Source organism: Maylandia zebra, linkage group LG6, assembly GCF_041146795.1.
Source record: "Maylandia zebra isolate NMK-2024a linkage group LG6, Mzebra_GT3a, whole genome shotgun sequence".
Classification (NCBI taxonomy): Eukaryota; Metazoa; Chordata; class Actinopteri; order Cichliformes; family Cichlidae; genus Maylandia; species Maylandia zebra.
Genome location: NC_135172.1, coordinates 43,285,997 through 43,299,156, shown reverse-complemented (window position 1 = coordinate 43,299,156; position 13,160 = coordinate 43,285,997). Strand labels below are relative to the sequence as shown.

Genomic DNA, 13,160 nt, shown 5'->3' with positions numbered 1-13,160 from the left:
TCAACGGTCTCTGTCATTTCTATAAACAGAACGGTCGGGGTTCTTTGTGTTCGTGGAACTACATTTCCCATCAGCCACTGCAAACGTAGACGCGCCGAATTGGCGAGACAAAATATGCCTTGAAATATTTAGTTTCACACACAGAAATGCTGCTAACGTACCTTTTTTAATACTTTGTACAAACACGAAAGCCTTCTAGCACTTAAGAAAAGTGAAAAAGTTGATTAAAGGTCACGTGACCGAAAAACCGCTATTTCCAGGATTCTAGTCGCGAAATAATCGAAAATGAATTATTATTTTTTTAAACTTTATTTATCACATTATAGACATACAGTGAAGTAAAACAGGGATCACATAAAAGATAACATTGTAGTAGTACAATGAGGAACAGAAAGAGTGACAAGGACAGTGAGACAAAAGTGAGTACAAAAAATAAAATAAATTAAGGGGAACATAAATAAACAAAAGTTTGCAAGAGCCAAAATCAAGTTAGCAGTTTCAATCGGTTACAGATGTTAACAGTCTTGAGAGCCTTCGTGTTTTTTGATGAGGAGATTGTCCTTATATATTGTGCAAGTTCCATTTTTAATACAAGAAGTTCAGGCTTTCTGCCGAGGACTTTGCTTTTGTGTATATGAAATTTTGCCAAAAATAAAACCAAATTTATAAAAAAGAAAGCATCATTGTCCTTGTCTTTAAAATTATAATAGCCAAAGATAACATCCTTATAGTACAGTTGGAGATTAGGAAGAACAAAGTCAGTAATAAACTTGTGGAAATCCTTCCAGAATTTACACGTAAATTTACACGACCAAAACAGATGAGAAACTGTTTCAGGTTGCTCTTGACAGAAGGTACAATTTACATTTATTTCAGCCATAAATTTGGACAAATATTGTTTGGTAGGGTAAAACCTATGAATCAACTTAAAGGAAATCTCTTTAATTTTGTTTGTCAAGAAAAACCTTTGTGGTAAAGTCCAAACTTTTTTCCATTCAATATCTGTTACAAAATTGGCCCAATAAAATATGGCTGATGGAACAGAGACCATTGCATCCTGAAAGAGAGATCTTATTTTGGTATTTATAGACTTATGAGAGGAAAAGCAAACATTGCCAAGAGAAGAATGTAACACATCCGGGGGATAATCGAAAATGAATAACACTCTACGGATTGGATGAATTTCGTAGGGTTAGCACTTTTTTCTGTTAGCGTTGTTTTATATGAGGAGTTTGGACATTTTATTTTATTTTTAGATTGTGTTTATATATTCTCGTACAGTTTAAAAAAGAAATGAAAATAATATTTATATTAGGGACTTTTCAGCACCTTGTTCCACTTTACGGCACTCGCCATTTTGCTTTCAGGCATGAAGCGAACAGCCGCGGAAAATCAGTAACAGCGTACGCCTGAAACAGTCGAGTTCACCCACCACCACCAGATAACTGTTAACGGACACATGATCGTGTCTGTTGTGGTTGAACTTCACTGATAACGCCTGATTGTTTTTTTAATTTGGCTGCCATCAAGGTAGTGTGTCCTGTCGTAAATCCTGACTTTGTGGGCAAAATCATCTTCTTTGTAAGAAAAGGGGAAACACGTGTTGTTTTACTGTATTTTGAATGCATTGGGAAATAAAATTTGTGAAACCTAGATTTTATCTTCTGGCTGAAACTGCACATTAACCCTTGTGTGGTGTTCGTATTTTTGTTACTCAGCCAGTGTTCATGGGTCTGGTGGACCCGCTAGAGTTTTGGCTTTCCAAATTAACACTATCAAACAATTTTATGTTAAATTACTCAACAGATGTTTACTTCATCCCAATTACAAGACATATGAACAGCAAACATGGTTAATTTTTTCCCTTTACCTTTGTTAGATCACATTTATGAATTAATGTGCTTCTCGTTTTTCTTTTATATAAAATGTTATAAATAAATCAGTTATAATCAAGTGGAGTGAGTGGAAAGACACAACACATTTACACGTGAAAAAATAATTAATTGTTTAATTTTTCTTTTGAAAAAAACTGAACACGGGTCTCACAGACCCGAACACCATACAAGGGTTAAGTTCGGTCCACTTTTATTCATCGTGAGCGCCCTCTGCTGCGCTTCCGGACGAACTACAGGTTCATCTACCGTGGAATTAACAGGAAGTGACGCCACTGAAACTAGCTAACTTTGTCCTGGAGACGGTTTGTGTGGCTGGCGGGAAACCAGTGAAAGCAGGTAAACCATCAGTGTTTGATCCCAGGATGAAATGCAGACAGCTGCGATGGATCCAGCGGAAGAGCCTCCGTCGATGTTGTGGGGACTGGATCCGGTGTTTTCCGCCTTCGCTCGGCTGTATATCAGAGACATCCTGGAGATGACGGAGTCCACCCAGGTACCAGGTAACAAACTGGACCTGTACCTCACCTTTTACTTGGTCGTCACTCCTGAAGCTCTAATTTTAAATTAGATTTTGTTAAAGCGCCTGTTAGCCTGCACCACGAATTGTGTAGAATTTTACATTTATTGAGCTCCTTTATTTTTATTTTAGCATTTATTGTACTTATTTATACCGTTTTAAATCCTCCGTTATTTCATTTCAACTACACCACCTGATGGTGCCAGGTGTGATGTGTTGTAGTTCCTGTCAGCGCATAAATGTAAACCCTGCAGGGGTGATGGAGTGGACCAGGTACCCCAGCTCAGAGGTCCACGGGGTCAGGCCCCATGTGATGACGTGCAAAAAGACAACAAAGAAACACAAACATTTGCAAAGTTGTGATAAAATAAATCTGTGATATCCAGACTATCACAAAGTTTTTACTGTCTGGATGTATTTTAGAAACCATAGTCTGTAAATCAAAGAAGGACATGAACCATTAAACACAGCAGCCATATTACTGGTCATGTAATTGCATTAAAAATAGTCCAACAGTTAGGGCTGGGCAAAACGATTATTTTCCTAATCGATGAATCTAGCGATTAATTTTTCGATGCATCGATTAATCTAACGATTCATTTTTCAATCCGATTCGATTTCGATTCGATTAATGATTTTCTCCCCCATTATTTGACTTGTATAGCAATTTCACATTTACTAATTTATGTATATAAATGAAAAACACAAATTTATTCATTTGAAGACCTTTTAATAAAAAAAAAATTGCAAAATAAAGTTGTAGAGGTCGTACAATCAATACAATAGAGATAGCATTTAACAAGAAATGAAATGTGCAAACATATATAAAATTAAGGAAAAGTTAACAAAACATTTCAAATAAATAGCAACAATGGTGTCTTTAAACAAACAAAATGTAACATTCACTTTGCTTTCTGCCAAAAAGTGCTCTTCATTCACAAAACAAAATCCACAATAACATTGTACTACAATCTTCTGTTTTTAACAAAAAATTAAATGTTTTGCAAAACAAATATAACAAAGGAAATCATAGCAAAAAATTAATAATATACAAACAGCAGCAATGGCGTCTTTGAACAAATAATGAAATGACAAGTTACCCCTAAGTAGGACTCTGTGACCAGACTTGTCCAAGCATCAGTGGTAAGGGAGATTTTGGATGTTTTGGAGGCTTTTTTAGTTCATTCCTTAGTCTCTGCACTGAAGTTTCATACTTTCTCTCCATCATGCTTGTAAAATGACGCTTAGACAGCAGAGTGTAACCTGGTTGGAAAGTGGTCAGCATTTCTTTGAATCCCTCACCCACAGCAAGTGGTCTCTTGTCTTTTAAAATCATAGCTAAGACGCTCTCAGTAAGTACAGCCACCTCCTGGGGGGTGCATGGTGTACTTCTTCTCTGACAGTAGTCCTCCAGACTTTTCTGTTTATTCCTGAAATCATAAATCACACAGCACACAGATGAATTCGAATAATTACTAAATAATTATATGGAAAGCATAATATCAAAATAATTTGATAAGGATCTGGTTGAGATAGATAGATACACACATACTGTCATGCCATGTGCTTTCATAGCATAACAGTAAGAGGTTAATAATAATCCCCAATGTTGAACTTATGATATGCAGTAATCATGATGGCTGGAAAAGATAACGTTTAAACACCCAGGGCTGATGGCACCTTTACTGGTGCACTGCTTTCTAGTCATTAGATGGCATAACTTTGACCTATAAGATCAAGCTGGAGAAGCATTATGTATAAAAACAGCGTTCAAATAGGATGAAACACATTAAATTTGACAAATCAAGAGTTCGTTGTCATTTTGCTTTTGCAAGCACTTTAACAATGTTGTAATAGTGTCCACGACGGCTACGTTTAGCAGGTGGTGCATTATCCTTGTTAACATTTCTCCTGCGGCCAATTCGCTGTCTCACATTTTTGTCTTTCGCCGATTCTGATAATCAGCCTGCGTGCATTCAGACTCATTTTGCCAGCATGGGCCACAAAAAAAAAAAAACAATAACAACAGCAGCTGCTATATGTTACTGCTCAGCAGCTTAAATGAGTTTTGTATTTACGGAGGTTGGGTGTTTATCTCTGTGTCTATGAGTGAGTGTACGTCTACGTGGGGCGGGGGGGTCTGGATGAATTAACGGGTAAAAACTAGCGTTAGTAAAAAAGTTAAACTTACGGTGGTTTGTCCTTTGCAGAAGCGGCTCCTGGATGCAGTTGTTTGAGGTGCTGGTGCATAGCCGTCGTGCTTTTATGATAGGCCATTTCCACCTCACAAAGCCGGCAAACGACTGAATCACTTCCTTTTCTGTTAAAATATCCCCATACTGTAGAACTGCGTGTTCGGGTGGAGTGATTTAAGTTGACTGCAACTGCCTCACTCATGATTTCGCTACTCGCTGCCGCCATGTCTTTTTTTGAAAGTGACGACGCATCGACGCAGATTTTTTTACGTCGACGTATTTTTTGCGTCGACGTAATCGATTACGTCGACGCGTTGTCCCAGCCCTACCAACAGTACAATCCTGGTCCAGAGGACCAGTTCAGGGACTCCAGTTAGCTCAGATGAAGTCTAGCTAGACTGGACGATCAGGAGCAGCTTTGCTTCAGTGTCTTGCTCAGAGACACTTCAGCACATGGAGAGGAGGACACGCTGCTCTCTCACTGGAGACACACCTTCACCTTTAATTATCTGTTGTTTTCCACTCAAAGGGATTTACTTCTACAATCTGCACCCGATCTCCAAAGTCGACGTGCTGGGAACGGTGGTCTACAAGAGGGAGAGGGAAGACTTCTTCTGCTATGGAGGTGCTCTTCCTCACTCACTCCCATTGTGGAGTTGTGCTCATCACTGCTGTAGTCGTGAGACCTCACGATTGTATTCTGGTCACATGTGCTCTGTTTTTGTCTCCGCTGCTGCGTGCTCACAGTGGATGATGGTACGGGCGTTATAAACTGCCTGTGCTGGAAAAGTGACGTCCTGAAAGAGGAGCGGGAGCCGAGCAAGTGTGAGTTCATGTTTGTATCTCAGTGTTAGCCTGGCGTTGCTTTCAGTTTGTTCAGTAAAATGAAGCGCTCTGCCGCCTGCAGACATGTCCTTGTCCTCCTTTGTCAGCCTGGTGATGCTTCAGATGCAGAATCGATACAGAGCGAGTGTCCTCGTGTGATCTCCAGCAGGGGCACAACTCGGCGCCGCGGCTCAGGGAGGCTTCGACCCGGTGGCGGAGCTGCAGAAGCTGAGACGAGCCCAGCGGACGCGCTGCCGCCTGGAGATCGGAGAGCTGCTCCGAGTCAGGGGACCGGTGAAGACGTCGAGGCAGCAGAGGGAAATCAAGGCCTCCACCTACTGTGAGCGGAGACGGCTTCATCCGCACACGCTCTCATAACCACCATCACTGCAACACCGACTGTCTGCAGCTGTTTATTCCACAGTCCTCCACAAATAACACAAAGAACCACAAACAGAGCGACACATGCACAGAAACACACTCACAGTGAATATGTGGATGTGGGCAGGCTCCGCCTCCGTCCTCACCCGTGTGCTTGTGCGTCCTCAGATAAAGTGAGCGACTCAGTGATGGCGGTGCAGATTTCCTGGATGATGGAGGCTCCTCAGCTCTACAGACAGTGTTACGACAAAGCGCCTCAGCTGGAGCCCGACGCGGCGGGGTACGAGCATCCACCCAACACACCAGAGAGTCAACATTCAACCCTACACACACACACACACACACACACACACACACACACACACACACACACACACACACACACACACACCCAGTAGCTGAGTCCACATCAATAAACCACGTCTGACCCAGGATCAGCTCTTTTAAAAACAAGAACTTCAGTATATTTAATGAAGCCATTAAAAGTTTTATCCTCACTCTCTGAGTGATTTCACAGCTGTGGGCCAGAGTACACACGGGTGGGTCAACGTTTCACAGTTATTTTTTTCTCCATAATTACAGGAGATTTCATCATCACATTCTCAGGCTCTGTTTGAAGCTGCAGTCTAAACTCCAAGTGTCACAGTCTGAAGCCCAAATCTGTTCAGAGATCAGTGTCACAGGAGTTCAGTTGGTCTGCTTTCTGACGATTCGCTGCAGAGAACCTCTGAACGTCCTCGGAAAAAGAGGAGAAGCTAAAATAGATGCAGATGTTTCTTATTCCCACATCTTGTTGTGCCTTGAAATCCTCGGGCTGTGGTTATTTCAGGCTTACAGTGAACCTGACTAAGTTTTCAGTGGCGTTCTCAGATTTGTTGGCAGGACAGAAGGTGAAAGAGGTCGCAGGCTGCTTACACGTTTGATCAGCTGTTATTTTTTTTATTAGAGCAGCTCGAAGGGTCACGACGAACATCTGTCTTTCAGAGACTCGGCTGTCAGCTCCCTCAGCAGGGCAACAAAGATCTTGAAAGACTTTTTAAAGCAGAAGTCTGTGAGCAGGTTCAGACCCTACGATGTCCAGGACCTCCTGCAGCCTCTGATCTCCAGCCCGCCTCAGGCAGCATCCGCTGACCAGGTATGAACTGGGAGGGGACGTGGGACCAGTCGTCACACCTCGAAGCCTCCTTTTGAAAAACTGAAATAAACACCAGGATTTGATACTTTGCAGCAAAGTAAAACTGATTCTTCTGACATCACATTTTAAGATCTCAGAACATGTTTCTGATCTGGCACAGAAGGAAGCTGGAGCCTGACATGTTAGCACTGGTTAGTGTTAAAGCCTCGAGCAGGCGTCGGCAACCTTTCTGAGGATGAGTGCATCTAAAATTCCCTCAGAAGTCAGTGTGCCATATGGTTGCATTAGCAATACATTTAGTAATGCTCTATATTAACAGTTACACACTATATAGAACAACTTTATAGAATTATATTAATACAGAGACACACATGTTAATGTGATCTCTGGTCTCAGAGTGTCCAGCATTCAGAGGCTACCTGAGGACTCGTGTGAGAGAAAGTCTGCTCACACAGACATGTCGAGCCAAACACTGTCAATAAGGCCTCTGCAATGTTCTGAAGACAGTTAAACCTGTCAGGTAGTGACGTCCAGCAGGTGAACATGCAGCTCCATGAACACACACAGCTGTGGATTCCAGCTGCGTTCGTAGTTCTGCAAACTTTGACCCCCACAGAGTCGAGCTTTTCAGTTCAATCAGCTGCATGTCGATGTCCTCTGTGTCCAGCCAGTTAATGCGAGACAATCCAGCTGCTCATTAAAGCTTCTGGTTTGATTAGAAAAGAAAACATTGGTCCAAACACCTGAAAGTCCTGAAAGCACATTGTGAATTCTGTCTCGAGTCTATGGATGTATCCGTGTGTTTCCGTGGTGCTGATGCTGCGCTGAGCCGACAGCTGCTGAAGCTTTTGAAGTGTCGGGACGTGGAAATTTCAACATCGCTTGAAAAAACTGTCAGCTAGCAACGTCCCTGTCACCGGTAGGCGAAGTGATTTTTAGTCTGGTAGTTGGGTTGTTAGCTAAGATACCGTCATTAAGAAGCAGCACAGCTAATGTGTCTATGTGAGCTGATTTGCGATGTGCAGCACTGGCCCGGCCATTTATTTTTTTTAATGCATCTTCTCAGATTGATTCACTGCGTGTCGTGTCCAGGGCTGGACTGGGACAAAAAATCGGGCATTTTGACGAGAGACCGGCCCCCCAGGTATTAAAGCCATGAAGCCTTTGAATGAAAACAGACGCTGCTGTGACAGTGATGTGCAGTCTTGTTGGTATATGTGTGATTTCTATACATTTCACATCAGATAAAAACTTTGGTTGTAAGATTCAGATAATTATTTATCAAAAGCGAGAGATTTTAAATGAGAATAAGAAAGTATTTCTTTGTGCCCCCCTCTCCCTGTTAATGCCCTACCTGCCCCCCTGGCAACACTTTGCTAGACCCGCCCCTGCACAGTTACCAGCTGTCAGCTGTAGAAAAGGATCCTGGTGTTATTTGTCTCTCAGAAACTGTTCATAACTTCAACTCATCCATGTCACCTAAAAGGTAAACCTGTTTCTCCATCACAGCTCTGATGGTTCAGTAAGGACATCTCCTGGTTTCATCTTCAAAAACCCATCTGCCCATAAAAATGAAAAATCACCATTGAGCATAGACAAATGCCCAGTATGCCCAGTGGCCAGTCCAGCTATGGTCACCAGTTAACCCTCCACGTGCCAGCGGTGGCACGCGTGCCCAGGGTTACGACCCCTGGCCTACACTAAACCTCCAGCAGTGATTTTAACACGAGTTCCTCGTAGCATTGAAAGGTCTAACTCACGTGGAGGTGCAGCCGGCCTGTAAGCTGAGTGACAAATGTGTTCAGATCTGAAGCAAAATTCCTTCTTTCTTCGTTTCATTGGGTTTTTCTGTCTCGTGCTCCTCTGATGCTGATTAGGAGCCTGTCGCGGGTCCGTCTGCGTGCCAGCAGCTCCGTCAGCTCCTGAAGGAGGCCCTGCAGATCCTACAGGACGAGGGTGCCGTGTACCGCAAGGTCAAGTCCCAGGACGAAGTCTATCTCGTAAGAAACTGCAGACACATTCATCTCTGGGAGCTTTTTGCTGTGCCGTGCGTGACGCTGTTGCTCCTCGTCAGGTGACCGTGCAGGACAAGGACCTGCTCGTGGCCGTCAAAGACGTCATCAGGGAGGACTCGAGGAGGGAGAAGTGTGCGTGGACACGCTCAGTGCAGTACAGACACAAGTTTTGATTAGCGATGCCCTCACAGCTTTTCTGACCCTCCTCAGAGGCACGAATTATTTTTCAGAGGATGTAATTAAGAAAGAAAGCTTTTACCTGCTTGTCAGAAATCAAATGAGCACAACAATTACACCTGTTGCTCTCTGATCACAGCTCCGTTTTCACTGTGGCACAAACCCTTATCGTACTTTTAGATCTCACGTGTGTGTGTGTGTGTGTGTCTGTGTGTGTGTCTGTGTGTGTGTGTCTGTGTGTGCATTCATTTCCTCCTCCTGCGCCTGCAGATGTGGAGAAGGGCTGCCACGTCCTGCACATCCTGTCAGCAGTCAGGCAGCGGTACAGCCTCAACGTGAGCCGCGCCGCTCTGGAGCTCGTCCTCAAGACGCTCGAGTGCAACAGTGACATCATCAGCACCAGCGACAGCCACTACACCGCCATCTGAGGAGCCGCTGCCGAGCATCAGCGCTCGGTGCATAAATCATGTTTAGCTTTTATCCAGCTGCTGTATGAGCGCACAAATGTTAAATATTAAGTTATTAAAGTTTCTAAAAACCATGACAACCACATGTAAACAAACCATCACTGTTATAAATATGTTTTTAAATAAATAAGAAACAAAGATGGGCCTCGAGCTGGCTGAAGTAGCCTGGGGGAGGTTCCCCGGCCAAGTCTCCCGGGCTCCACTCAGCACGTCTGCTCAAGAACATCATCAGATAAGAAGAAACCCCACAGACCATTTCCCCCGTGGCCTCCTCATAACATCAGTCCATTACCTCCTTATCAGCCCGGCTCCCCCCACAAGCTTCATTAGTCATAAACGTTCCATCCATGGAAGATAAACACGGAGAAGATGGTGTTTAAAGCAAAACTCGTGGCTTTATTGTCGCTAGAAGGAGGCTGGAAACACGTGATGACCATGATTAGTCACCTGCTGCTTCAGGCCTTCAGATGCAACACAAAGAGATGTTTAGGCCTTTGCAGCATCGTGTCAGGTGGAGGTGTGGGCGTCTCTACTGCGACCGCTGTGTGCGCAACCAGGACGGAGATGAGAAGGATGGACGGACAGGCGGACCTCCTGCGCGTGAGCCAGAGAATCAGTGTTTCCTGCACCCCACCCCCTCCCTGTGCCACCTCCCTAGAAACACGCCTGACTGAAGGTTGTCTCCTACATTCTTCACTAACTTGCACAGCAGCTCAGAGTTTCAGTTTTTCTGAAACCCTGGAAACATCCCTGTGGCGCCAAAACAGCAAAAACACACAACGGCCTCATTGTCACGGCTCCAGTTCATCATGTGAAACTGGTGAAGCGCTGCTTTCAGCAGAGATGCGTGTTTCTTTCCCACAGACACACAGGTCCTGAAGCCTCCGAGGATTCAAACACTTGGGGCAGATTTGTGCATTTTGCCTGCTTGGTAATCTAGCCTTATAAATGTAATTAGATTACCACGGAGCAGATGACCCTGCAGCAGGAAACCTGCAGCTTCCAGGCAGCTGCCCAGATGTGCTCCTGCTTACGGCAAAGCCTCAGAGATGAGAGGGTGTTTTTTTAAAGTGATTTCAAACATTTTGAGGTACTTGAGTGTTTTCAAGGGAAATTATTATCTTTAAAAGTAATTTATTTATTTCTAAATACACTGAAACTATCATCAGATTGTGAAAAAAAATCGCTTTGAGTTTGTCGACGGAAAACTTCTCCGGAAAGCAAACTAGGACCTTTCAGCGCTGTGGTGTAATACCACTTTGTACCACAGGGTGGCGCACACAGTGAGTCAGAGTAACTTATTTAACCAGGTCAGTCTTATTTACACGCGCGGACTGGGGAAGAGCTTTGAGGAGATGTAGGATGTAACTTTTGTAACATCAAAGGTTAAACAGCGCACTCATAAGACACGTGGAGCGGCACCACACCGCCCCCTGCTGCTGGGAGTTGCAGCTGCAGTTTGCAGAGCGGGATCACAAAAAGCATCTTTAAAGGTGCTGCTGCGTGCGCAGGGGGGCAGTGTTTAGTCACTAATTGGCTCCTTCATGTGGAGCAGAGGGGCGGCCGCTGATTGGTCGCCAGTGAAACATCTGTATCCATACTTCCACTTGCGCGTGTCTCTGGCCAGAAAGCTGCCGCTGCGTGGGACAGTGGTGGTTGTGGTGTTTAGCCTGTGACGTTCCCAGCCGCACGTGCTGCCAGATGTCCACAGCATTCCCGGTTCTCTGAGAGGGGGACGCTCGGGGGTGGCCGTACAGATTCCGGTTTCCGTGTCAGGGCAGCGGGATGGAGGCGCAGCCGGTACCGGCTCGTTCTAGTCTTCAGCCGTGAGGACGCGCGTGAAGCCCCGCCCCCCTCCGCCGGCAGCTCCAGGTATGCAGACCGCAGACACAAAGGCAGCCGCCGCACGTCGTTTCCGTTTGTGAGGTGACCGCCCGCCGCCGGCTCAGCCTGTGGAGGCTGCAGGCGAACCCGCTCACGGGCACGCGCTCAGATGGACCGTCGATAAGTTTGGGGTCGGATCGGATGCTGGTTGCGTCACGAGTACGGAGCGCCGAACCGTTAGCCGACACCGGCGATGCGCGCGGTGATTTCTCTGCCGTGATAAGAGTCAGCTGACCGGAGCCCCGCGGCCGCACGCACGCGCCTCCATGCAGAGCCTTTGCAGGGTGAAGATGCAGCTGCGCACCGTGCTGGACGTCAAGGTGGTGGACGTGGAGAAGAGGCGCAGTCCGTCCAAGCACTACGTGAGTCACCTGCACCCCCGCACCTGGTCCCGCTCACGAGTGTGTGTGTGTGTGTGTGTCCCTGTGTGTCTGTCTCTCTGTGTGTGTGTGTGTGTGTGTGTGTGTGTGTGTCCCTGTGTGTCTGTCTCTCTGTGTGTGTGTGTGTGTGTGTGTGTGTGTGTGTCCCTGTGTGTCTGTCTCTCTGTGTGTGTGTGTGTGTGTGTGTCCCTGTGTGTCTGTCTCTGTGTGTGTGTGTGTGTGTGTGTGTGTCCCCCTGTGTGTCTGTCTCTCTGTGTGTGTGTGTGTGTGTGTCCCTGTGTGTCTGTCTCTGTGTGTGTGTGTGTGTGTGTGTGTGTCCCTGTGTGTCTGTCTCTCTGTGTGTGTGTGTGTGTGTGTGTCCCTGTGTGTCTGTCTCTGTGTGTGTGTGTGTGTGTGTGTGTGTCCCCCTGTGTGTCTGTCTCTGTGTGTGTGTGTGTGTGTGTGTGTGTGTGTGTGTCCCTGTGTGTCTGTCTCTGTGTGTGTGTGTGTGTGTGTGTGTCCCTGTGTGTCTGTCTCTCTGTGTGTGTGTGTGTGTGTGTGTCCCCCTGTGTGTCTGTCTCTGTGTGTGTGTGTGTGTGTGTGTGTCTGTGTCCCTGTGTGTGTGTCCGGCCTGTTCACAGTCACAGTGTGACTCCTAAACGCAGCGTTTAGCCGTCTCTCCGTGCGGCCTGGCTGCTGGGGGAGAACAGCCGCTAAGCTCGGCTCGAGTTGCGGCTATCAGCGAAGGAGGCGCCGGAGCTCGGGCAGCGCTTCAGCACAGAGAGCACGAGCACAGGTGAGCTGTCACACAGCCAGCCTGCTGCCTCTGCTCATCAGCTTCATTGTTGTTCTGAGCTCCTGACATGCTTTGGTGCAGTGTGGACACACGGGCATCACTGTGGAGACACTGTACCCACAGTTTACCTTCAGGGGGGAGCTGTGCTCACGAGCATGACACATTCACGGTAACGAGTCCGTGTTACCGTCCTTTACAGACAGCTGAGCGTTTCCTCTTACTTCTGTCAAGATTCTGTTTCATTCTTGAGGAAACGATGCTCCAGTTAAAAGAAGTTTCCTGCAGATGTTCATGTGTCAGCCTGATGACTTCCCTGTGGTGGAAGCCCCAAACCCTGGTGCTCCGTTTGAAGCAGCATTTTCCTTCAGAACTCACAGATGCCTTCAAACACACAAGGAAAGGCGAGCAGCGCCTAAACGCTGCAACAGTGAAGACAATACTAATAACACTACAGTAATGTGTCCTCATCGTGTGGGGTTAGGCTGCTGTTGGTTCTTGATGGAGATTTTCTCCA

At 45.9% G+C, this 13,160-nt stretch overlaps 2 protein-coding genes across 9 annotated transcripts in view; both read left to right on the top strand.

Moving 5' to 3' along the window:
• The first annotated feature begins 2,143 nt into the window (after positions 1–2,143).
• Positions 2,144–9,687, top strand: stn1 (STN1 subunit of CST complex). Of its 4 annotated transcripts, none has more exons than XM_076885297.1 (10): positions 2,144–2,395; positions 5,137–5,232; positions 5,355–5,432; positions 5,599–5,772; positions 5,982–6,093; positions 6,798–6,948; positions 8,015–8,092; positions 8,826–8,948; positions 9,023–9,175; positions 9,411–9,520. In XM_076885297.1, exons 1-9 carry the CDS (start codon positions 2,263–2,265, stop codon positions 9,134–9,136), a joined length of 1,059 nt encoding a protein of 352 aa, XP_076741412.1. In that variant the 5' UTR covers positions 2,144–2,262; the 3' UTR covers positions 9,137–9,175; positions 9,411–9,520. The 4 variants fall into 4 exon arrangements, with proteins under 4 accessions (XP_076741412.1, XP_024658442.2, XP_024658441.2 ...); XM_024802674.2 differs by having other exon boundaries at positions 2,145–2,395; positions 5,602–5,772; positions 9,023–9,095; positions 9,411–9,687; XM_024802673.2 differs by having other exon boundaries at positions 2,145–2,395; positions 9,023–9,095; positions 9,411–9,687.
• Positions 9,688–11,216: 1,529 nt separating this feature from the next.
• sh3pxd2aa (SH3 and PX domains 2Aa) overlaps positions 11,217–13,160 on the top strand; it is a 99,054-nt gene continuing 97,110 nt past the window's right edge. For 4 of the 5 annotated variants that reach the window (XM_024802725.2, XM_024802724.2, XM_024802723.2 and 1 more), the window contains exon 1: positions 11,218–11,853. In XM_024802725.2, coding sequence (XP_024658493.2) covers positions 11,758–11,853 — 96 coding nt within the window. In that variant the 5' untranslated portion in view covers positions 11,218–11,757. Of the gene's footprint in view, positions 11,854–13,160 lie in introns of all 5 variants that reach the window. The other variant, XM_004538694.6, reaches the window with a different exon arrangement.

Coding starts and splice junctions, on each gene's coding strand:
- stn1 (XM_024802673.2), top strand. CDS start 2,263: ATGCAGACAGCTGCGATGGATCCAGCGGAAGAGCCTCCGTCGATGTTG. Junction 5,233..5,354: donor AGACTTCTTCTGCTATGGAG/GTGCTCTTCCTC, acceptor GCGTGCTCACAG/TGGATGATGGTACGGGCGTT. Junction 5,773..5,981: donor AATCAAGGCCTCCACCTACT/GTGAGCGGAGAC, acceptor GTGCGTCCTCAG/ATAAAGTGAGCGACTCAGTG.